The sequence below is a fragment of the Chenopodium quinoa genome, unplaced genomic scaffold (assembly GCF_001683475.1).
Source record: "Chenopodium quinoa cultivar QQ74 unplaced genomic scaffold, ASM168347v1, whole genome shotgun sequence".
Classification (NCBI taxonomy): Eukaryota; Viridiplantae; Streptophyta; class Magnoliopsida; order Caryophyllales; family Amaranthaceae; genus Chenopodium; species Chenopodium quinoa.
Window position 1 is genome coordinate 1,101,295 of NW_018745324.1, and position 26,076 is coordinate 1,127,370.

Consider the following 26,076-nt stretch of genomic DNA (forward strand, 5'->3'; position numbering starts at 1 on the left):
AAATAAACTCTTGACGCCCAAGAGATCATCACCCGCAAGAGAAATAAGCAGCTGTCTGAGTCGGCTTCTACGTCGAACTTTCCAGACAGCTTCAACAACACTTCTGCAGGGAATGTACCTTCCTTGCATGAGAGCCAAACAGGCGGTAATACCGTCCATTCTAGTCCTCAGATGATTGGGAATGCACCGTATGTACCTTCTCAGGTCTACGGTCAGTATTCTCTCAATTTCATGCAGCCGACCCTCTTTGGAGGTCAGGCGGCATACAACAACGTCCAGCCACTTGACTGGAAGCTTCATCTGCTTCGCCTGGGTGAACAACCTTCTGCGTTCACCCGGGAGATAACCGAGGCGGCACAGCCGACCAAGGTTAATAATGTGTTGGTAGGCACCTATGACGGTACCTCCAACTCGGAAGATCACCTCATGCCTTACACCAACCTCATGTACTTACAAGGGTTGGATGATGCCACTTGGTGACGATGCTTCCTGGCTACATTGAAGGGCATTGCCCAACAATGGTTTAGCAACCTGCCAGCCGGGTCCATTGATAGTTTCAGGAAGCTTGCCTTCCTTTTTGCTTCCAACTTCTCAATAAACATCCCTGCGAAGAAAACAAGTCTTGACTTGAGCACCATTAAGTAGGGGGAGAGAGAAGGATTGCACTCCTATGTTAGGCGGTTCAATCTGATCAGAATTCATATTCAAGGACTGTCTGACGAGGTAGCTTTTACAGACTTTTTCAAGGGTCTGAGAGACGAGTCAACTTTTAAGTTCGACCTAGTCAGAAAAGGGGCTTTCACTTTACAGGCGGCCCTGAGGGAGGCGGAAAGCTATATTCAAGCAACCAACCTCTGCTCGTTTGGTAACCAGTCGGACTCTAAGAAGTCTGACAAACAGAAAGACAGTCGGTTTGCTCAGCCGGCCAAGAAGAAAGAAGAGAGCAAGAAAAGAAAAGAAGTCTGGGCGGTTAGTGATTCTGACCAGTCGTCTCAGAAGAAGAAGAAAGAATTTAAACCGTATGTTCCTAAGTACGAGTTTAATAAGGACTGCAACTCCATCCTCATGGAGATCAAGGACCGGTTGTCTCTAGAGAAGCCGAATCCAATGAAAAGTTCCATTCAATCAAGGAACAAAAATAAATTCTGCCAATACCATGAGGAAGTTGGCCATGACACCAACGACTGCTTCAGCCTTCAACGGGCGTTGGACCGTCTGGCTGACAAGGGGATGTTAAAGACCTATATCTCCAAGTCCAAAGGGACTAATAAGAAGAACCCGGGGCAGTCATCTAAGACACCCCATCCTGCTAGTAGTTCGGACACTAATAAGGAGTCGTTCTACACCATAGTAGCAGGTTCTCATGCGGTGGCCCTACCATCCGGGGCACCAAGAGCCATCTTCGAAAGATGGAAAATGATGATGATGAGCAAGCATCTGCTAGCTCCTCCGTCCTAGACATTCTGATCACTGAGAAGGATCAGGGCAGCGTTCGCCGTCCGCATGACGACCCGGTCGTCATTGAATGTAAGGTCGCCAACCAACTGGTTGGGCGAATCCTTATTGACACCGGCAGCTCATCGGACATCATCAGTCTCCGGTGCCTGCAAAAGCTAAAATACAATGTCAGCAGCATGCATCCGGTTACACACCCCCTGGTTGGCTTTGGGGGTGGAATGGTTTACCCAGTCGGAAGGGTTGATTTAACAATCCGGCTGGGTGAAAAAGGAAAAGGACGACACCTGGTCGTCAAGTTCTTGGTTGTTGAGGAACTGACCGCCTACAACATTATTCTAGGCCGGCCAACCCTCAATGAATCCAAGTCTGTAATCATCCCCTCCCTCATGCTCATCAAGTATGAGAGGGATGACGGCTCCGTTGGTTCCTTGAATGGGGATCAAAAGACGGCCCGGGAGTGCTACCTCTCAGCCGTCAAAGATCGACACTGTGACCCCAGGCGACCAAGGCCAAGAACCAATAGACTTTGATAATGTCAAGGATGTCGATGCTGCCCCAGCCCCACCAGCAGTCGGGAAGAAAAGAAAGGCCCCGCTGCTGGTGGAGGTGAAGAAAGAGAAAAAATAGCAATCACTGACCGGGGAGCGGTCAGCTGATCTCCGTCCCAAGCCGGCTGGAGACCATATTGGTTTACCTCTGGACGACAGCCGTCCAGAGTGTACTGTTAAGGTTGGGACAGATGCTCATGCTAAATTGGGTGCAGATTTGCACCTCCTGCTGAAAGAATTCAAAGACATTTTTGCCTTTGAAGTGGAGGAGATGTCAGGCGTTAGCCCGGATCTTGCTGTCCACAAACTCGTCGTGGATCCTAAAAAGAAACCTATCTGGAAAAAGAAAAGAAATCACGGCGAGGAGAGAAGTCAGACGGCAGCTGCCGAAGTAAAAAAGTTGTTGGACGCTGGGTTCATTCGGCCATGTAATTTTCCCGACTGGGTGGAAAATGTTGTGCTTGTAAAGAAGCCGAATGGTACCTGGCGTATGTGTGTTGATTACACAGACCTCAACAAAGCATGTCCTAAGGATAGTTACCCACTTCCAAAGATCAACAGTCTGGTCGATTCGACAGCCGGGCATGCCTTGATGAGTTTCATGGATGCCTACTCCGGCTTCCATCAGATACCCCTGTGGAAAAAAGATCAAGAGAAGACGCCCTTCGTCACTGATCAGGGGTTATTTTGTTATACTGTGATTTCGTTTGGCTTGAAAAATGCGTCGGCTACATTCCAACGGATGATTAATATGGTCTTCATTAATCAAATTGGGAGGAATGTGGAAGCGTACATTGATGACATGATAGTCAAATCCAAGCAGCAGGCGGATCACCTTGCTGATCTCCGAGAAACTTTCACCACACTCAGGCGGCATAAGGTTATGTTAAATCCGAAGAAATGCGTCTTTTGTGTTGAGTCTGGGAAGTTTCTCGGATTCTTGATTGATCAAAGGGGGATAGAGGCTAACCCTGAGAAAATACAGGCGGTAATTGACATGAAGTCACCCCGCACTGTGAAGGAAGCACAAAGACTAACCGGTGGCCTGGCCGCTTTGGGGAGGTTCCTCAGCCGGTCAGGTGACAAATGCCTTTACTTCTTCCAAGCAATCAGGAAGAAGACCAGATTTGAATGGGGGGATGATGTTGTGGCGGCCTTTCAAAAGCTGAAAGAGCACTTGCACTCTTTGCCAAGGCTTGTTAGCCCTCTGCCAAAAGAGTCGTTATATATGTACCTAGCCGTCTCGGATCATGCTCTCAGTGCTGTTCTCCTTGCTGAGAGAGACGACATTCAGCTCCCGGTCTATTTCATTAGCCATGTTCTAAAAAATGCTGAGCTCCAGTATCCCATGGTTGAAAATTTTGGCCTTTCTTTATATATGGCCTTCAAGAAATTGAAGCCGCATTTTCTGGCCCATCCGGTGTTAATTTACACCAATCAGCCCCTCAAGCGGCCAATGTCCACCTTGGAATCATCCGGCAGAATGTTGAAATGGGCTATTGAAATGCAAAGTCTTGAAATCACTTTTGAACCTAGAAAGGCAATGAAAGGTCAGGCGTTTGCCGACTTCATTGTTGAAATGACACGATCGATTCAACCGAATAACATTGATCAGGTTTGGAAAGTGTATGTAGACGGGAGCTCGACGAAGAACGGCTGCGGTGCAGGAATTATATATGAGTTCCCTGAGGGGTCAGATTTGAATATGCACTGCGGTTTAAGTTTCAAGCCTCAAATAACGAGGTGGAATATGAAGCCCTGCTAGCCGGAATTTTCATGTGTAAGGCGGCAGGGGAAACTAAAATTGACGCCTACTCTAATTCACAGTTGGTTAGCCAGTATGAGGGAAAATATGAGGCAACTCATCCGGCTATGATCAAATACCTTCAGGCAGTCAAAGAAGAGGTCGGGGCACTTGAGGAATTCCGTCTGAGTCAAGTGCCCAGGACAGATAACAACCAGGAAGATGCGTTGTCCAAATTGGCTTCATCCGCCTGCTGTGATACGCCTCGGTAAGTCTTTTGGGAAGTTCTTGAAAAGAGAAGTATATATAAAGAGCCCATTGGAATTCTGGACCGAAGCTCTACCTGGATGAATGGCATCCGGGCATATTTAGCAGACGGCATACTTCCTAATTCACCACAAGAAGCAATCGTCATGAAGAAGCGAGCAGCAAACTTCGAGTTGAGAAACGGAGATCTCTTCAAGGCGGGTTTCCTTAAACCTTTATTGAAGTGTGTTACCCCAGAAAAGGGGAAAAAAGTTCTTGAAGAATTGCATGCTGGATACTGTGTCTCTCATATAGGCGGCAGATCCCTAGCCGCCAGAGCCAGGCGACATTACTTTTGGCCCACTCTTGAAGTAGACGCCAAAGAGTTGGTGAAGAGATGTGAAAAATGCCAGAGGTTTGGCAAGCTTATTCACCGCCCGGCTACTGATCTGACGGCAATCCACAGCCTAGTCCTGTTTGCTAAATGGGGCATGGATATCCTAGGTCCTTACACGCCTGCTCCAGGCGGAAAGCGCTACATTTTGGTGGATGTGGATTATTTTACCAAATGGGTAGAAGCTGAGCTGGTCAAGAACATCAAGACAAAGGATGTCATCTCTTTCATCTGGAAGAACATCATCACCCGGTTCGGGGTACCTATGTCTATGGTGTTTGATAATGGCCCTTAGTTTGATATACCTCATCTTAAGACTTGGTTGGGAGATCAGGGTATCTCACATTGTTTTGCATCAGTCGGCCGACCCCAAGCAAACGGCCAAGTTGAAGCCTTCAACAAACTCATCTCAGATGGCATAAAAAAGAAAATTGAAAGAGTCGGTGGCTTATAGGCAGAAGAGGTAGTTCATGTCCTATGGGCCATCTGGACTACTGCCAAAGGGGCAACCAGTGAAACCCCATTTCTTATGGTATACGGTGCTGAAGTCGTCTTGCCCATTGAACACTACAAGGCGACTCTCAGAGTCATGCTTTATGATGAAGAGGCAAATTGGGAGGCCATGCGGCTAGCATTGGACTCCCTCCCGGAATGCAGGGGCAATGCTGCCCTGCGCCATGAGATATACCGTCTGAGAATGACCAGAGCCTACAACAAGAAAGTACGCAAGCGTCCTTTGAAAGTTCTACGTAAAATGGAGGCAACCGGCAGGGCCAATGAATCTGGAAAGCTAACCCCTAATTGGGAAGGCCCCTACCGGATTTATGAAGAAGTCAGGGATGGAACTTACCGTCTGGAAACTCCATACGGCCGGCGTCTACCTAGAACTTGGAATGTAGATAACATAAAAAAGTACTACTTCTGAGAAATGTAAATTTTTTGTAAACAGTGAGTCCATCAATGAGAAATCAGGCTTTGTTTGCAAAAATTGTTTTGTTATCTTTATAATTGCTTATCCGCCTTGGTAATCCTCAGACGGGCTACTTGTTTAACCAACTAAGTTTGATACTTGGTGTAATTTAATGTTTTAATTACCATTCCGCCTGGGTAATACCCAGACGTCCTAATTGCTTAACCAACTAAAATTGACATTTAGTGTAAATATGATATCGCGTGGCCAATGGCCAGCTTGAAAAAACTAAGTACAAAAATGCTTAGTGGCTATATAACCGGTCTTAAACAATAGCAAAGGCCAAAATGGCCGGACGGTTGCTTATTTAAAAAAAAAAAAAAAAACCACCTGTCCCAACATGGACAATGGCATCCGACGACACCCCTCCGGGTGCAATCGTTGCAGAGAACAGACTCTTCGTTAGTTCTACGTACCAATGCAGACGACAAAGATTGAACGACCAAATTGGTCACCTCATAGCCATCTGACCAGAGTAATCTATGAGAACGATTAAGTTTCCGAACACCGGATGCACTGAGGCATCAGTCGGTTGCCAGCAGAAGTTTCCACTTATATTACTTATTCCAAAGTTGCACTCTTTCTCCCAACTGGGGCAAAAGATTTTGTGTCATGGCTATGTAATAATCCTAGACGGAATATTACCGTCTAGGTAAGAGACTTGAAGCAACTGTTCTAATGGCCGGCTGTGCACTTGGTTTGGGGAAATCACCATTGTGATTGATTGGCCTTAAAACACCTCATACTTCTCCAAGTATTAAGTATTTTCAAGCCAATCAATCAATTTGAAATGAAACCTACCACATAGCCGTCCAGGGGACAAGAGCACCCGGATTGCAAATTGCCGCATGCTTTTTTAAGTTAGGTAAAATATTAAACAACTGCAGTATATACGCAAAATTCAAATTGAAAAATTCAAACACAAATATATATAAATAACTGACTGAGTCAGAATAATTCATATTAAAAATGGCACAAAGGACAGAATAATTATTAGCCGGAATAAAACCCAGAGAAGAAGAAAAAGAAAATGATTGTTAACCAACTCTACAGTTGGTAAAAATACAAAATACTCGGCTTACAAGCCGGGAAAGAAGGAAACTTGGCATACTGCCGCTGAAATTGGGGAGGCGGACTCAAGGCTAAGGGGGAGGCTGCTGCTCCGGCTGATCTTGGCCAGTTGGGCCTTCATTTTGTTCTTCCACCGCCGGCTCCTCAGTGTCCGAGACTTCATATCCTTGCTTGGCAGCCCAATCACGAAAGCGAGGCGGAGGAGCCTCACCCAGCACTTGGGCATCATACACCTCAGTGGCGTAATCATACCTAAGTTTATAGACTTCAAAGTCTATATCTAGGTAGAGGAGGCTCCAAGTGATCTTCAGGCGGGCTGCATTATCCCGCTCATTTCCTCCATCAGCCGTTTTTGCTCTTGGGCGATCTCATCCGACTGCTTGTTCCGCAGTTTGACGATCTCGACCCCCAAACGGGAGACGTGTGCCTGGATTTGGGCATTCTCCTTGTCGCATCTTCTAATGCCTTGAGCTCAGATTTGGCATCCTTCAGCTTTTGCTCAAGGTCATTAGCCTTGCTGGTGGCTTCATCTTTTGCAGCCGTCAAGCTCCGGATCAGCTCCTCCTGTTTCAACTCTACTGCTTTAATCTCTAAATCACACATATGATTAGCATATTCAGCAGAGTTGAGGTTTTCAAGGGCCCTCCGTTTGGCGTCATTTACCTCTTCCTGTTTTCGCCTGAAGGGGCCTCGGAGTCCGTCCACTCTTAGCATTACTTGAGAAAAGAACAGCCGGATTATGACATACTTAGTTAAAATAAAGAAAAGATATCAGGATTAAGGTGAAGATTCTTTACCTCAGCCAGCTGGCCCATTATCCGGTCGAAGTCCACTACATGAAGATCAGGTATTGAATTCTTCTCTGACCGGGTGAGGGTCCTCACCATCCGTTTTGCGAAACCAGCAAGATCCGGCTCGTCGGATGTAAGATCTTCACCAAAAGTAGAAGTAATCTATGAGAAAGAGGCAGCATAGTTGGCATTCATCCATTGTCGGCTGCTAACTAAACCCCCGGAGGGGTCTACCTTAGTCTTGACTCTCATGAAGTCAAGTGGCAAGGTATTTCAATCTTTCCCTTAACTTGGGTATTCGGATGGGGCGTAGGCGTCTCTTCCTCCCCGGTTGTTGCCGCACCGGCTGCAACATTAGGTGGCGGGCCACCCTTCGATGCCGTGGAGGCATCCGGCGCTTTCTGCTGCGAACGCTCTGAGCCTTCGCTCAGAATCTTCATTACAGCAGGGGATTTGCCACCGGTCGTGGGACGATCGGTTTTGGAAGAAGAATTTGACCGGGGAGGGTCCTTTCTAGCAGCCTTCGCAGCCGGAGCCTTTTTCTAGATCCTCCCCTTGCCTTTTGAAAAGCTTGGAGAAGGATCGTGGCACACGTTTTGCAGAGTCCTGCAAATTGAAAAAGTTAAGTATACCCTACCGGCAAACTGCCTTTGTAAAAAATAAAAAAAATAATAAAAAAAAAAATAATACTAAGTCAGGCGGTCTTACCCCGCCTTTCTTGGACTCTTTAGCTGCAACGGCTGCTTTCTTGGAAATAGCAGCCTCCTTGCGCAGTAGCGCCGCTGACTTAGCAGGAGTTTTTGCCGGATCAACCATCTACAAGGCGTCGGCTGCATGAATAAAATAAATTTTAGAAGAAATTATGGAAAGTTTGTAAGGTAAAAATAAAATCACAAACATTCCGAATGCAAGTGGATCTACCCTTTGGAAATATGGGACTTAACCCACAGGCGGACAAGAAGCATTCGTCCTTGAAGTAGTCCGGGTTAGGGATCCAGTTTTTTGGAACTATTATATGAGTCCCATCCCCCATGGGCTCAGTAGTGTTTCAAAGAAACCCGGCTCTATTATTTGCTCCCGAGCCTTAGTAGATAGCTCCGGGAGAGGGCATTTCCTGCCCAGAAGAACCGGTTCCGTGTTGTACCGGCGTAGTGTCCGGTTGTGTCTCAGAGTTGGAGTAGAAATCAAATAAAACATATCTTTCCACCCGGACCATTTGGACACCTTGTCCAAACTCATCAAATACTAGGGCAAGGTGGAAAGAGTGTACCATGCCCCATGACCGCCTGGTGCCTGCTCAAGTAATGCATATGAGCGAAGGCGAAGAAGCTGGGAGCTATGTTCTGGAGCTCGTAGGCGGTAACTCAAAATGTTCACCCACGAGTTGGGGCTGAGCTGCCAAACTCCTAGATCATACCCCTTCAGGATTTTCCTAATCCCGGTATGGAGGGGGAACCAGAGGCCGACTTCTATGACCGCCTCGTAGCAGACAAAGTAGTGGTCTGCATTATCAATGTCATCGTCCCATGCCATTACTGTGTCAGCAGGCGGGGCGATAATATCCTACCTCTTTCCAAAGGGGTGCTTCTCTTTGAAAGCCCTAAAACCGCTCTTTAACAGGGCAATGTCACCCGGCAGCATTCTAATCCTTTTAGGGTTGGGGTTGTCAGCGACTTTAGGTGGCTGCTGATAGCCAGCCGCAAAGTTATCCTGGTCAGAGCCAGAAGTTTCGGCCCTTGACCTTTCACCGGCCTCATCATCGCCGGATCCATTAGAGGAGGCGGCTTCTTCACCGCCTTCCTCCCGTACACCTGAGCTCCCGAAAGTAGAGGGAGCCTCTTCATCAGCGCTCTCCTCCAAATCCTCATGTTCCCCATCCTGAACAACCTCATCGGCTGGCATTGCCATATTGCGCCGGCTCCTAGACCCTCTGGCCGTCTGTTTCATTCTGGCCATTGTGTCCTGCACAGACACAGAGAGGGAGGAATTGGGAGATGAGCACATCGATTCTGACAGTCCAGAAAGGCACCCCCTATTCTAAACTCAACCGTTCCGGGGGACCGGGTGAGTGTCCTAGGCAGTGCCGAGTGTTATGATTGAGAACTCATTTTTATTCCTAATTTATGTATACAGGCGGAGAAAGAATGTATACAAGTTGAAAAAGAGAAAAGTTAAAGATGGTGCAGGCGGTTACCTTACTTTAGCTCTGAAAAATCTGAAAACAGCTACAGACGGTGAAACGGGTATTGTAATGTTAGCACGCGGAAATTCGAAAAACTCTGACGCAGACGGAAGCAGAGAATCTCTCTCTAAAAAACTCTCTCTAAAAATCTCTCTTTCTCTCTCTAGAAAGTCAAAAGAAAATGAAGTGTGAGAAAAAAGGGGAGGTAAACTTCTATTTATAGAAGGTGAAAACGAGGGCATTCCCGTTTAAAATTTAAATTTTACTATCCGTTGTCACTGTTCACCTTTGATAGGTGGACACGTGTCACAGGCCCCACGTGACATCCACGTGACCCCTGCGAGGAGCAAATGTTTAGGGTAAAAATTACCCTAGACAGGTGTCTCTATAGGAGAAGGCCACGTGTCAAGACCAGGCTGACCCAAGTGGTCCCATAACCATCCGACATGTGGCTCCTTCAGAAGAATTTTGAAATGGTGGCCTTCAAGGGCCCAAATCCCTAGAAGCGCCGTAAAACGGCGCAGCCCACTAAAATCTAGGTCAAGTGACCTAGATAGGGGCACTCCTACCAATGACCCTATAAATAGGGAGATATTTCCCCATTTTGGGGACATTTTCAATCATTTATTACACCTACATTCTCTCTCATCAGAGAAACACCTGAGCTTGGAATCCAAGCAGATCCCCACCTAAATTTTCGTACTCTATTCTCTTTCAAGTTACTAACTTGATCTTCGGAGGTGGAGCTCCAACCACCCGGAGTCTCCGTTGTTTTGCAGGTACAACTCAGCCGGACTAATCTTTGTGACGTAACTCTCCCGAGGGACAAAAACACCCAAAAAAGTTGTAGTAAGTAATAATTTGATTAATCGAGGTATAGACATGCAAGTATAAGAAATCAACGGGACCTTCCTTCCTATGAAGTTTTTTTCTTTGCTACAGCTCAAAGAAATCATCGTTTTGGATGATGCGTTTGTAGCGATCCTTTTTTTAGTATTTACTAAAATGACACTTATTAGTTTTCATCTGCCAAACCGCATGCAAGACTCATGATAGTCTTTCAAGACATTATTGCCAAAGTCTTGCATGAGACATTTTTTGAGACTCCACTTCAGACTTGCGATAAAGTCACCCTTGATAACAAAGTGAGCTAACTTATAATAGGTTTCAAGTTCTAATTAATTTGGGTATGAGCACTATAGAGGTCAAATTGATGATAGTGAGACATTTTTTAATTGTAGTTAGTGGGTTGTGGGGACCATTACTTTTGTTATGGATTGGGGAACTTGGGGTCTATTTTTCTTTTTTAAATCATTTTCATAGTATACAAGAAAAAATGGGCTTATGAGAGAAATTGTATAAAATTGATAGGACCGTTTCTTTTTACAAGTGCATCGACTAAATAATGATGACCTTATAAGGGAGCGTATCAATAAAAGCAAGAGTCATTTGTTCTTAATTAGAAACTAATAAAGCTTAGTTAAGCTATCTAAATGGGCTTAAAAGCAAGATTTATTGTTGGTATGAATCTAGTTATTTTATTTATTTTTATATTTTTTATTAAAAACCTCGTAGTTTTCTCGTATTAGTGATTACTTTGTTTTATATAACATGTACATTTAAGGTTTCTAATCTTTTTCTAAATTATATAGCTATGAAGTGTGAAATTAATTAGTCTGCTTAACGATTAAAAAATTAGGGGCAGGTTGTTTATTTCAAGAATAGGTTGGACATATATATATATATATATATATATATATATATATATATATATATATGAGCAAGTTATAATGAGAACCAAGGCTAAAAAAGGAACTAGGAACTAATCTAGGCCCTTAGATCATGTTAATCGGAGGGCTCACATGCTTCCCGTTTCATTAATGACATTTTTGTAATATTTTAACTTTATAAAGTAATTTCCAATTTCATTTCTCAAAAGTAAATGAAAATTTAGTAAAAGTTAATGAAATCAGTCTTAAAGTAAATGAAATTGCCTTAAAAGTTACTACAATTGGAAAGCAACAAAATTATGAGAATGTCGTTAATGAGAGTGGGTGCAATGTGAGCCATTAGATGGAGTGCGATCAATGTCTAAATACATTAATAAATAATATTGGGTTAAAAATAATCTCAACTATTAGCGGTGGGTGCAAAATAATACGACCTTAGTTATTTGCTTTTAACGGTACTACCTTTTGTACTATATGTGAAAAATGGTACGCAAGCTATTGGAGAAGGTATCTCGAGAAATATTTAGTCCATATTTATTAGGAAAAATTGTAGACACCTAAAAATGTCTCCCCAAAACCAAACCCGTTGATGAACACCTTTCACCGCCATTATTGGTCGAGTTGAGTATTTAATCTTTGGAGTGCTTAAATTCATGTTCTATCCAATATATTTCATGAACCAATCCAATTTCTAGCTCATTTCCCTAAAACATAACCTATTTTCCACTTTTCGTGTCCACATCGCAAAACTGAGAGAAACTGATTTTATGGATATACAATTTTGATACAATTATTATTATTTTTGGATAGGCATTTAAATAAGATTTCCAACCATATATCATAAGCCCAATTCCGAGCTATAACGAAAAAGATATGAGCAAAACACTAAACTCGGCTTAAAAACAACACCGTTCTACTAAAACGGCCATATCATAAAATCTACATATCATTTTGACTTGATTCTAATTGGGTTGGAAATTAGACTTGATAAGCTTTCCAATGATATATTATATGCCTTATTCTGAGTTACGGATCAAAAGTTATGATTATTTTAAAAACGGGTAAAAAACTGAAATTACCGCGCAGCAGCAAAAATGCCGCGACGCGGCAAAAGCTGACGTGTCACGGGGCTGATTCCCGTGACACGGTGCCTATTTTTGTATTTCTGCACAATTTTCTCCCGTGTCATGGGATTTTGCACCGTGTCATGGTGCAATTTCCCGTGTCACGGTGCCCATTCCGTGACGCGGGGATATTCCATACTGCACCGTGACACGGCATACTGCACTGTGCCACGGTGAACAATGCCGTGTCACGGCATTTCTTCCCATGTCACGGTGCACATCCTGTGCCACGGGATTGCCCCGTGTTTTCTCCGCGTGTAACCTAATTATTTCCCGCGTCACTCAGTTTTTCCCCGTGTCACGAGATCTTCCCCCGTCTGACGGTGTCTGTCACCGTGTCACGGTGCTCTTTGCCGTGACACGGTATTATCTTTTTAGGGTTTTTTTATCTTTTTAGGGTTCCGCGTGTTCCCTCTGCTCATTTTCCCTATAAATAGGACCCCCCTTTCTGCAGTTCGGGGCATCAATAATCATTCTCTCTCACCTTACACCAAAAATCATTCTCTTCTCCCTCTTTAACCTAATTTCTAGCCTCCTTATTCTTCCATAATAATTCCCCTAAGCACTCCAAGGAGTCTATACTTAACCCGAGGTTCCGTCCTTAAACCAAGGCGTGAAAGGTACAAATAACCGAGGGTTTGGACCAAATCAATTCTACTTTTTATTTAATTTAATTTTCATTTACTTAATTTTTTTATTGAAATTACTAACAGTCTATTCATGATGTAGCAATTTAAAGGAACGTGCTGAATGTAAGTAATTAATTAAATTAATTACTCTTATTTTATTTTATATTGCTAGTATCATGATTAGGTTATTTTATATTTGATTTGACTAACACTATTATTGTTAAATTGCTTCTAATATTGATGTTATTCTATTATTATTTTGATCACCATATTGCATGTTTTAAAGGGAATATGTAATTGAAAATCAGGCCTAATAAGATAATTTGGACAACCGGTTTAGGTTCCTTTTTAATTTTGTTGCTTAATTCAAGTGATCACAAATATTTTAGAGTAATGTGTTGCATTAATATTAAACCAATTTAGCATAATAATAGTTTGGAGCAAATTGAATTTTTGTTTGTATGCCTTTGAGATCGCAGGAATCACTTTTCACTATAAGAATCGAGTAAAGGCCAATACGGGCAAATGTGACTCCATGACTCACTTCGTACCATCATCCCCGATCCTCCTTTCGTGGTTCCGAACCATATGGAGTAAGTAATCTCATGGATTATGAATGGGGTGTAACCTTCACGGGTCAATCGTTGTTGCCTTTGTTGTCCCTTATTCATGGTTGCCTTTTTATGATCTGTGAACGGTTTACAAGTTCCTTATAAACTTGTTGGCGGCTCCCTACTTTATTTGTCCCTAATCGTATTATGTCAATTCCCACTTCCTAAGAGTGCCAAGCATATTCACTACATGTTTAACGTAGGCGCACTTCGAACGACGCCTACAAAAATTAGAAAATAACACCACAAAAAACCCAAATTTTGATTATAACACCACAATAAAAAAAAAAAAACTTTTATTATAACACCACAAAAAAAATCCCAAAAATTGATTTCACCACAACTTAACGGTTTATTTTGGATGAAATTCTTTAATGGGGCCCTTGAAGACACATGTCAAGTAACTAGAGGTTTAAATAAATTAATAAAAAAAACCCAACCCATAACCCAGCCAGCCCACCGCCCCGCACCAGCCCCAGCTGCGACTGCCGCCAGCATCCCCTGCTCCTACACCGTCGAAAACCATCCCTTCAATCGCCGCTCCACCTCTTCTTCCCTTCCCCCTATCCAAAATCCACCCCAAGCTCTTTAAACTACTGCAAAACCTATACCAAACCGCGTGCGAAATCCACCACCATTTCTCAAAGCGCCGCAAAATCCACACCCATTTTGGCGAAATCAGCGGCCGAAATCGACCAATCGAGGGCTGTCATTGTCGATTTCGGCCGTTTTGAGGGTGGAAGGTAAGAAAAGATGTTTTTTGGGGGTTGATGTTATGATGGGTAGGTGGTGATTTGTGGTGGTTAAGAAGGGTTGGGGTGGTTTTTGGGGAGGGGGAAGAGGGGAAGGGAGGGTTTCACCGGTTTTTATAGGGGAAGGGGATGGCGGTGGCTTAGGTTAGGTTGTCGGCGCAGCTGGGGAAGGTGGTGCCGCGCGGTGGTGGGGCTGGCTGGGTTTAGGTTTTTTTCTTTTGTTTTTATTAATTTTTTTAAAAAAACCAATCGGCATTTGACACGTGTCTATTATGACCCTATTAACGGATTCCATCCAAAAATTCGTTACGAGGTGGTGAAATCAAAATTTTTAGTTTTTTTGTGGTGTTATAATAATTTTTTTTTATTGTGGTGTTATAATCAAAATTTAGGTTTTTTGTGGAGTTATTTTCTTATTTTTCCTATTTATTATTGTATTATTTTATACTACTAATTATTAATTTTTTTTCCAAAATACAAACTTCCTACATTTAAATTACAATAACACACTATTTTGACATGAAACACATTTTAAGAAAGATATTACACTTGATAAGCAGACAAATTAATCAACAAAATTTTACCACTAATAAAGTGTCATATTTAAAAAATAAAGAAAAAAGTGTTAAGTTACAACGATTAAAACTTGTAGCATAATTTTTCCACTTTGTTTACTAGCCTAATAAAGGGGTGATGTGTTATTAATTTAGGTAGGATGAAATTATTTTCATAAAATATATTTTGAAAATAAATACTTTAATATTAAAAAATAATATAATATTGAATATGAATATTCCTTAAAATTTTCTTCTTTAGTGGCCGTCGTACCATTTTGCACATATAGTACAAAAGGTTGTGCTGTTGGTAGCAAATAGTTGAGATTGTAATATTTTGCACACACCGTTGATAGTTGAAATTATTTTAAACCAATTTTCCTAGATAAAACATAAATTAAAGATTCTTTTAAAACAATCTAGGATTCTAGGTGTAGGTGTCAATCTTGCTCGTAAAGTAGGGTTTGGATAAGTCGGGTCGGGTCTAGTCTAGCTCATTTTTTTAGTCATATTATGTATTTATGTCATTGTGTTCATGCTGCATGCATACCAAAATTCAAGTCACTAGATTAAGTTCATTTTTTACCTTTATTAATAATTTTAGATAACATCTTAACATCCATCTTCATTGTGAATTTGTGACAAATATTCAAGCTTAATCAAAACAAACCTTATCAATCCCAAAAATGTCGGATTTGGAATGGTTTTTTTACACAAATTTCAAGCCTGACCCAACCCAACCCGATTTTAAAACAAAAGTTTGCCCCAACTTAACAATAGGTCTATTATAGACCTTGATCCATCTAAAGTAGGTGGACCATCACCAACCCAAATACAATACAAAACTCATTTTACGCGGCCCATACTCTTGATTTTCTTTCTTTCCACTCTAACAAAACTGACAAAAGATTCAATTATGAACATTTACTCTTACAATTGCTGAAAAACTTCTCTCTTCTCTATAAATTCGAGAATTGCCATGGAAAAAAAGTAAGAAACACATGTAGATCAAAGATAAATAAAATTTCTGAACCTAAATTTTTTTTAAATTTCTTAAAATTTGCAATTAACCGTTAATTAAATTTCTTCATTAGTTAATTTTTTGCAATTTGCGATTGTTCATATATTTTTAATAAATGTTCAAAATTTTCAATGTTCAGTTTGGATTTTTACTAAATGTTCAAAATTTGCAATCGTTCAGATTTTTTTACCAAATGTACAAAAGTATAGGCATGGTACATTGCAATTTTTTAGATATTTTTACTAAATGTTCAAAACTTTCGATGTTCAGTTCATTTTTTTTTATTACCAAATGTTCAAAATTTGCAATCGTTCAGATTTTTTTTTACTAAATGTTCAAAAGTACAGGTGTGCTACAATGCGATTGTTCAGATACTTTTACTAAATGTTCAAAATTTTTGATGTTCAGTTCAGATTTTTTTTATTAAATGTTCAAAATTTGCAATCGTTTAGATTTTTTTTACTAAATGTTCGAAAGTATAAGCGTGTACATTGCAATTGTTCAAATACTTTTACTAAATTTAATGTCTAGTTTAGATTTTTTTACTAAATGTTCAAAATTTGCAATCGTTCATATTTTTTTTACAAGATGTTCAAAAGTATAGGCGTGGTACATTACGATTGTTCAAATATTTTTACTAAATGTTCAAAATTTTCGATGTTCAGTTCAGATTTTTTTTACTAAATGTTCAAAATTTAGAATTGCTCATTTTTTTTACTAAATGTTCAAAAGTATAGACGTGGTACATTGTGATTGTTCAGATATTTTTACCAAATGTTCAAAATGTGTAATAGTTCAAATTTTTTACTAAATGTTCAAAATTTGCAATGTCCAATTTTTTTTTTACTAAATTAATCGATCATAATGGATTACGATTGAAATCGATCAGATTAGTTGCAACAAATTCAATTGATATTAAACAATAATTTCATCCATAAATTCATTGCAAAATCAAAAAATTAATTAATATTGATCACAATGAATTCATAATAACTAACCTGGATTGATCTCTTTAGGAATATCAACAATTTCCATCACGTTAAATGCAGAAAATCAATGGAAAAAATTAATGGAAAAAAATCAAATAATAGAGGAGAGAGAAAATAAGAATTTGAAAAAAAAAAATTAAAATCGAGATAGAAATAAAAAGAGATCAGATTTTTTTTTTTAAAAAAAAAGAGAGAGAGAGAGAGAGATTTTGTATAGAAGGAACAAAAAATTAACAAAAAAAAAAAAAAAGGAAGAAGAAGAAGATGTAAAAATGCAGGAAGAAGAATAAGTACAATTGAGTTGTGTTTTATTTGTATTGAGATGAATTAAAATAGATGGACCAGGTTTACACAAGAATTTGTACCAATTTAACCCTGCCCCCAGCCCGTGATAGCCTAACATATTATTACAGGAATCTCCAATAACTTTTTCAATCAAAGGCCAACAAAAATACCATAACATGTTCAACTTTCACTAAACCAAAAAAGTCGTCAAAAGTCGTGAAAACGAGTGAAAAAGATGGGGAAGAAAGCGAGAAGTTACCACCACATGTACTCTACTCTACACCATTATTTCTCTCTCCTTTCTCCTTCTTCTCATTGACGAACTCAACTACGCACCATTTCTACTCACTCGTCGACTGAAAATGGACTCCAAACCACCAATTCTTCTTCGGCTACTTACGCACCAACACCAGCAGTTCTTCTCTGCTGTTGAATCCGGTGATCTTCAATCATTACACCAAATTATCAACAAATTGGCTGAAGATGATGAACGAGCTTCAATTCCTGCTTTAATGGCGTTGCAAAATAGTTCTGGAGAAACTGCTTTGTTTATTGCTGCAATGAATAATTTGGTTGAGGTTTTTACTTATTTGGTTGCTTTTTGTGATGTGGGGGTTGCGATGATTAGGTCTAAGTCTGATTTCAATGCGTTTCATATTGCTTCTAAGCGTGGTCATTTAGGTATGTTTAATATTTTCTTTCTTAATTTTTGATTTGATTGGTTTTTGAATTTGGATGGTTTGATTTCAATTGTTCGATTTTATTTTTTATTGGGTTTATTTTGAGGTTGATTATTGAATGAATTTTGTTAGGTGTATAACTGTCAATTGCCGGAGCCTTTATTATACATCCGGATGTAACTAAAACTAGAATTAGAAAGCTTTAAGGTAGATTCTTGCAATCTTGCTCGTTTGCTCATTTTGAGAACGGCTTATTGACAAATGAGCAAGAAAATAGCCTTAGGTGTAACTAGTTTTAACTATGATCGGGGGTATAATTGCTCTTAGATTCCACTACTTTTTTATTAGGAGCGACTTGTTAACAAATGAGCAAGAAAATAGCTGTATAACTAATTTTAACTATGATCAGGGGTGTAATCGATCTTATAGTCACTAAATATATAAAACTCTAGTGCTAGTATTTGCATAATCCTCGGGCTTAGTTCTTTACATGCTCTTATATTAGGTCCTCTTGCTCCAACCCTTTTGCTCCTTTGAAGTATCCATCAACTTCTTTTAATGGAAAAAGAATATAGCTAAGGAGATACAATTACACTAATCATGACGGGGCATCACAAAACGGAACCTTAAAATTCTTTAAGTGCACACCATTTAGCTCCATTAAATATAATTATAAACCTTCATGAGACTTGTGTTTAGCATAACATGAGCATGAATGTCTTTTCTCTCATTGAAACTCACAATTTAAGCATTTTGAGGGGGAGATATAGGACACCTAAGCTGATGTGGAATTTTCAACAAAACAGTCCATTTTTAGATTTTGTTCACATTCCAAGGAACTTTTCTGATTTTTTGGGCCTTGATTTTTTGGGAGAAAATCAATGAAATACAAGAAAACACTACCTTTGGGTTAAATGCATTTCCTAAAATAGTATAAATTTGGGAATTTTTGACAAAATCACACATAGATTGGTGTAAATAATATTTAGTTAGTCTTATTATTTCCTTATTAAGCTTCAATTCTTATATGTAACACTTAGGCATGTCTATCATTTTCCAAAAATTAATACATTTTCACGAATCACAATGTTTAATGAATTGAAGGGTTACTATCTTAATCCACACAAAGTTAGACAAGGTTGAGATAATACCTAAGATTAATATTTCCACAAAGATGCATAAATGAATCCGGACCTTTTGTAGGTGAGGCACACGTTTACTTGCTTAAGAAGCCTAGCATTTGATCTTGAACTACATCAAGATCAAACCCATAAATTGTTTTCTTCTTTTAGTTTATTAAGTTTTATTTCTCTTTTCCACTGTGGGTTATAACTTATAACCAGGATGTTTAAGACACATAAAGTCCCTAGCTTGTCTCACAGTATTGTACATGATTCCAAGTATTTCTTATATGGAAAATTTGTCAAAAAAAAAAGTCAACTTTTGTCCGTTTAGCTCAAAATAAGTCAACCTTTTTAATATATCTTCCAAAATAAGTCATGACTTGTTGTTTTTAAGGGTAACCGGTTGTTCAGGTTAAGTATGTCACATAACATAAAATGATTGGTTAATTTTAATTTAATCAAAATTAAATGTTTGATTAAATTTTTTGATATTAATTTTTTACAAAAATTCTCCTCCTTCCGTCGCAGAACAAGCCCCCACCTAAACCCCACCGGCCACATCTAGCTCCCTCGTCGACCACCGTCAATCTCTTTCTCTCTTCAATTCCTTCCCACCATTGCCATCTGTACTCCTCGCCCATCTCTCTATTTCTTTTATGGGTTTCAGGTAGGTTGAATCGGGATGTAGGGTGGCTTTTTGTTGGTTAGGGGTTGGTTACGGTGATTAGGGGATGGGTTTGGGGTAACTATGGTGGTAATTCAGAGATTAATGTGGGTATTTGAGTTACGTATGGTGGTTTTTAGTTGGTTTTCGGCTATGTTACTCGGACTCGGGTACCCATGTCCGACACGGGTACGTATCCAAGTGTCCGACTCGGCTATTTTGTGACATTTTTTATGATTTTCAACTGAAATGAAGTGTCCATGTGTCATACCCATGTCCGAGGGTCAAGGGTCCGACACGGGTACTTGAGGTAAAATGAAGAGTCCGAGTAACATAGGTTTTCAGTGTGATTGATCTCGGCCAGTGAAGGCCGATGCTAAGAGAGGAGGCAGGGAAAGGGGTTGGCTGCCGTCAAGGATGAGGAAGAGATAGATAGGGGTTAGGGGTGGGGGACGGCTGGCGGTTGGAGGGGAGAGAGAAAAGCATCCGTGGGGGAGGTGGTCTGTGTTGTGATGGCTAGAGTGGAAGGGGGGGGGGGTTGAAGGGATGGCCTGTAGTGGTAGGTTTTTTTCTTAAAAAATTTAATAATTAATTAAAATAAATTATTTTCCAATAAAAAAAAGTGATAAAGGTTGTAGGTCATTTGACCTATTAAAAGAAAATATCCCTTAAAAGTTAACTTATTTTGAGTTAATCAAAAGATTGACTTGTTTTGAGCTAACCATGCAAAGGTTGACTTATTCTTAGCAAATTTTCCTTCTTATATTGTTATAATATTATTGTTTCAAATCTAGTGTTAGTTGGTTATTTTATAATATATATGTTACTTGATCAGATCTTTAACATTTTTCCTTATTATTTGTCAAGGAAAAAGTTTTAGACTTTTATATTGTATTTTAGTTGGGTTCATGATCTCTTCAAATTAATGATATGTGGAAAGTTCCAAGTCATTTATCCCAGAGAAGTATAGCTTTCCTGTTCAACAGGAACTCGTTTCCAGAATATATGATTTAAAATCTCTCTGGGAGCTGATCAATTTTGAATTCATGTACAAGTAATTAATGCTGAACCTGCCTTTTTTTTTTTTTTTTTGGTACTCAGAGATTGTGCGACAAATGCTGAACATCTGGCCTGAGCTTTGTATGTCATGTGATTCCTCGAATACATCTCCACTCTACTCGGCTGCTGTTCAGGATCAGCTGGAAGTGGTGAATGCCATATTGGACACAGATGACAGCGCAGCAAGAATTGTCAGGAAAAATGGGAAAACTGCTTTGCATAATGTTGCTAGATATGGTCGTCTTGATATGGTCAAAATACTTGTAGAAAGGGACCCTGGAATTGTCTCCATCAAAGATAAGAAGGGTCAAACAGCACTCCATATGGCTGCTAAAGGCCAAGATCCTGCAATTATAGAGGAGTTGCTGCTTGCTGATTGTTCAGTACTAAATGAACGTGACAAAAAGGGAAATACAGCTGTGCATATAGCAACAAGAAAATGCCGCTCTCAGGTTATGTTTTTTTTTTTTGAAGTGTTAATTCTTGAGGTTTAGATGATTAAGAGTATGCAAATTAATTTGTGGATGTTTTATATGTTCCTTCAACGTGTCCAACATACAACTGGTTGCACCTGGTTGCCCAGATTTTCTCATTTGCTCAAATGACTGGGGAGGGGGGGGGGGGTGGGGGAGAGAAAGTACAATCTGTTACTTATTATGTAGGCTTCTTTCCTCTGCATTTGACTTCACTCCGGTCCTCCCTAAACTTCTATGTTCATTTACCACATTGCTTTTGCTAAAACTGAGGAGCTTATTTGTCTGTGACTTTTTATGTAATTAAAACCCCCTTAAATCTTAATTTTGCACTAGGCACAATCAGGTACGAAAGCTGGCACCTTAGCTTTGCGAGGCTTAGAGACCTACAAAAGACACACACCTATGTGCTTTTTTCTAGGCTGTTTCCTGCGCCTTAAGCTGTATCAATTATATTGCTAACGTGTAAGATTATTCTTTTAAAAAAGCACTATGGAATTGTATGAAGGTTAGGTTTACTTAACTACTAGAGGAGAGAGAAACCTCATATTTCGTATACTTTTTTAGATTTATTTGATAGAATTTAATAAATTTTTGTTTGCAAGTGAAGTATGCCTCACCTACAAAGGGCATGCACTTTCTCTTTGCCTAGGCTCCAAGGATTTTTGTGCCTTGCATCTTTTATAACGAAACCTTATATTTCCCCCTTAAACACTCTCTTTAGGTTCTGTTCTCTACACCTATTTTCACTTATTTCAAGTTTCATATTTTCAAATAACGTAAGGGATAATAAGTTCAAATAATATTATACGAGGGCTAAGAAGTTTAGACAATATATAATAAGGGTTAATAAGTTTGGATAATTTAAGATAAGGGTTAATAAGTTCCAATAAGATCTAATAACATCTTAGGTAAGGTCTATAAAGGTCTAATAAGATAAGATAAGATAAGATAAATCAGAGTTTAAAGATAAGATTAAGTTTAATAAATAAGGATTAGTTAGATTAGATAATTATAGGAGTAATAAGATAAGATAATATTGGATAAGTCAAATTCAAGTAAAGAGAACAGTATCTTACTCTTGCATAAAATTGTGTCTAAATGATACGTAGTTTGTGAAATGAAGTTGTTATCTTTCCTAGTTCATGGAGGAAATGAAAAAAATGAGAAATTGGAGGGAAATGTGGAAGCTCTTCTCCAATTTAATGTTAACCGAAGGACATAAGGAGTGAGTTCATGGCAGTGAATAGTTAATTTGAAACCAAACATATATAATCTAGCCTTTTTTACCAGAAGCACCTTCCCATCAAACAATTCTTGTTTATTCTTTTGGTTACCAGTCCCACTTTTTAATTTTGAACACTTACCAACCTTGTCTGTTGTCCTTGTATCTACAGTTTATAAATTTCTCACTTGACTCTTGGATCCATACCCAAGTCCCAAAATCGTATTCAAGTATGATGATAAGTTTGTCTTGGAGTATAAATGGTGAAACATATATTTTAATACACTCTACATCCTAAAATATAGTGCTTGAATTTTATTTGGGTGTCCCAAAATGTCTAATCAATCTATTTTTATGTTACATAATATTACCCTGGTGCACCAACCCCCCCCCCCCCCCCTCCTTTTTTTTTAACATAAAATACCCCCTATATTGAAAGCTTCATTAATACTTTTGAGAAGGTTATACACTCACTCCACTTCTCTTAATTTCTATGAGACGAAGGGCACTATAGGTTTTGTAGGCTTTTTAGAATTTGTGCTTAGAGCCTCAAGAATACCGCTATATCTGATCAGTCTATTTAGGATCATTAGGTTTGCGATGATCCAAAATTATCCGGCATGTACTTTTTTATATGCTCCTTTACAAAACCTTGTCTATTTTTTACACAAACTCTGTAAATGGCCATCAAATTAGTGATTAGTCTACTTGGTGCACAAGGCCATAAATTGATGACAATTTCATTGCACTACGTGATCAATACCCCAATAGATGTAGTCCTAGGTAACAATCTATGAAACACAGAGATGCCATACAATTGAGTTCTAAAAATTCACCTGTTGTGGCCAAGGATCAGGAACCTGTGTGGGATAATTTGGATTTTACTTTTTCTTTGTGCCTTCATGTGAGGTTTTTGTGGGTAGGAGAGAGGGAAAGTGTGTGCGCATTATGTCTATTGCATACATGCAAGGGTGTGCACGTAGGGGTGTGCTGGTGGGTGGGAGTGTGTATCTAGGAATGCACATTTGTGTGTTTCACATACGTGCATCATTGTGTCTTTGGGTTGTGTTGGAGTGTGTGTACCAGGGCATGACATCTGTGTGTTTTGCAATGTGCTTTGTTGTGTCTGGGTGGGTTTACCTGTACATGGTAAAATTTTATTTTGGTCTTCACCTTTTTCCTTTGACTTCCAAGATTCTGTCTTCTGACTTCTTTATCTTGAGTCCTGGCATCTCAATTACATGCATGCGTGCACATGACTGCCATGTGAGATATCAGCATAAGTATTTGTATATTTCCTTAGTCGTCACTTTCTTGTCACAATAATTCTTGAGGTATTATTTTTATATGATATCTTTACCCCTTATTAGTCTCGAGCTTATCAAAGAGGAAACTTGTAAATATCATAGCCTGTAAATAAGAGGAAACTTATTTGATAACTCTTCTTTTAACTTATCAATGCCTTTCACTTGTACAGTGTGAGAGGATTTGAGTATGCAGCCATTCTCCAAACCTTGTGAAAAGCAAAGCTCTATTTGGCAATTGACTTCTATGAAATCAAGTATAGCACACTTCAAAAAACATTGTCTAAATATTGCTCATTCATATTGATAAATGCTTATTACTCCAGTAATCTGAAGTTGAGAATGAGACGTTGCCCAGTTTAGTTGCCATGTTCTCTTTTATGTTGAGGTTTGCTTTGTCATGTATATACAGTACCTCTTCCTCAGGAATTTAGTGACACATCCTTTAGTTCATATTTGTCATACTCGTATTAATTTTAGTTTCTGGAGTACTAATAGATTCTCTGTTACAGATAGCCTGCCTTCTCCTGAGCTACACATCTATTGAAGTCAATGCCATCAACAATCAGCAAGAAACAGCAATGGACATAGCGTCAAAGCTTCAATATGGAGAATCTGCATTAGTGATTCGGGAAGCCTTGATAGAGTCTGGTGGAATGTGTGCTAGGAATGTTGGTAAGATGGATGCAGCTATGGAACTGAAGAGGACTGTGAGTGACATAAAACATGAGGTGCAGTCACAACTTTTACAAAATGAGAAGACCAACAAAAGGGTTTTTGGCATTGCAAAAGAACTGAAAAAACTTCATAGAGAAGCTGTCCAAAACACGACCAATTCTGTTACAGTTGTAGCTGTGCTGTTTGCCTCTATTGCTTTCTTGGCAATATTTAATCTAAATGGCCAGTATATAACAACTGGACCAGATGCAGGGAAAGCCAACATTGCTGACACTGTTGCCTTTCGAATTTTCTGCCTTTTAAATGCAGCATCTCTTTTCATTTCTCTAGCTGTCGTCGTTATCCAAATTACTTTAGTAGCATGGGATACTCAAGCTCAAAAGCTAGTTGTCACTGTAACTAACAAGCTAATGTGGGCTGCCTGTCTTAGCACTTGTGGAGCTTTCTTGGCAATAGCTTTTGTGGTTGTAGGCGATGAAGGTTCATGGATGGCCATCACTGTGACGATACTGGGGACAATTGTGTTGATGGGGACTTTGGCTAGTATGTGCTACTTAGTGTTTCGACATCATTTCAAGATTTTTGGAAACGACTCACAGAGACGCATCAGAAGGGGAAGTGGAAGCAAATCATTTTCTTGGTCCTATTCCATCAATGTCTCTGACATTGACGAGTATAACTCCGACCATGAGAGAATTTATGCTCTATGATGTACAAAGTTACTTGCTCTTGGTGCTTCTCGTGTGTTACTTTTGTTGTTGCAATTGATAGGTTACTGACAGTAATCTGTAGATAATTAGATGTGTTTAGGTGGGTTTGATTGTTTTTATAGTGGCGTGTTTGGTGCTGGCTCTCGTGTTTCTACGTATTTGTTCCTGTTCACCTACATATGTGTGTTTCTACGTATTTGTTCCTGTTCACCTACATATGCATCTATATATTAATATTGTAAATTTTTCCTTATCTTTAGATAAACAAAAAAGTACATGTCAGTGTATATTGTATATTTTTAAGTCAGAAAAAATTGTAGGATATTTTTAAAAGGTTGTATCTTGCATACATACCTTTTTTAGACAAGGAAAAAGAGGAAACATTAGGAGACTCTTTTAGAGGGAAAATCCTAATACATGGGATACAAGAAAAGAAAATAAACCAAAATTGTTATAAGGTACAACCATACTATCACTAAATAAGTCACTAACATTAGCTATTATGTCGGTTGCTCGATTTGCTTCACGATAAATGTGTTGAATGCTCCGATTGTCAAAATTTGTTGAGAATAAAACGAATGCTAAATGTTTGCAATAATATGGCCAATCTTCTAGAAAATCTTGGTCTCAACCTACTTGAGTCCAACTTGGACTCTATCAAGGGTGAAAAAGTAATTTTAGGTAACCTATTCTGTTGGATAGTTAAAAAAAAGCCAGAGGTGTGGGCCCCTCATGCTCGGAACATGTTTTGAAATTCAAAATGTTAAAAAAAGTTGGTTTTAATAGAAAGAAAGAAATTCAAACAGAGGTGTGCTCAGAGGAGAGAGAAAGCAATTTTGTGTACTTTACTGATGAGAGAAAGAAATCAAAAGGAGCGAAGAGAGTCGAGACCAAGAATTCAAAGAAACGAAAAGACGACAGTGTGTTGAGTTTGCAATTTGGGTGTGTTACGCTTTCGGTTGGTTCAGACCTAGCGTTTTGGAACGATTTCTGGTAAGTTCTCTTATCCTTCTAATTGGAGATTTTGTTTTATTTTTTTATTTTTACTTAGAGGTTTGAT

At 39.4% G+C, this 26,076-nt stretch overlaps 1 protein-coding gene across 1 annotated transcript; it reads left to right on the forward strand.

The window, feature by feature from the left end:
* The first annotated feature begins 17,250 nt into the window (after window positions 1-17,250).
* Window positions 17,251-25,319, forward strand: LOC110712640 (ankyrin repeat-containing protein At2g01680-like). Its single transcript, XM_021891110.1, has 3 exons — window positions 17,251-17,780; window positions 20,669-21,078; window positions 24,141-25,319. The coding sequence occupies exons 1-3, from the start codon at window positions 17,462-17,464 to the stop codon at window positions 25,014-25,016; spliced, it is 1,605 nt and encodes a 534-aa protein (XP_021746802.1). The 5' UTR covers window positions 17,251-17,461; the 3' UTR covers window positions 25,017-25,319.
* The last annotated feature ends 757 nt before the right edge of the window (window positions 25,320-26,076 follow it).

What these genes read in the sequence shown, in the direction of transcription:
- LOC110712640 (XM_021891110.1), top strand. Translation starts at nt 17,462, where the DNA reads ATGGACTCCAAACCACCAATTCTTCTTCGGCTACTTACGCACCAACAC. An exon ending in TTCTAAGCGTGGTCATTTAG is followed by an intron (nt 17,781 to 20,668) that starts GTATGTTTAATA and finishes TTTGGTACTCAG; the next exon opens with AGATTGTGCGACAAATGCTG. An exon ending in CAAGAAAATGCCGCTCTCAG is followed by an intron (nt 21,079 to 24,140) that starts GTTATGTTTTTT and finishes TCTCTGTTACAG; the next exon opens with ATAGCCTGCCTTCTCCTGAG.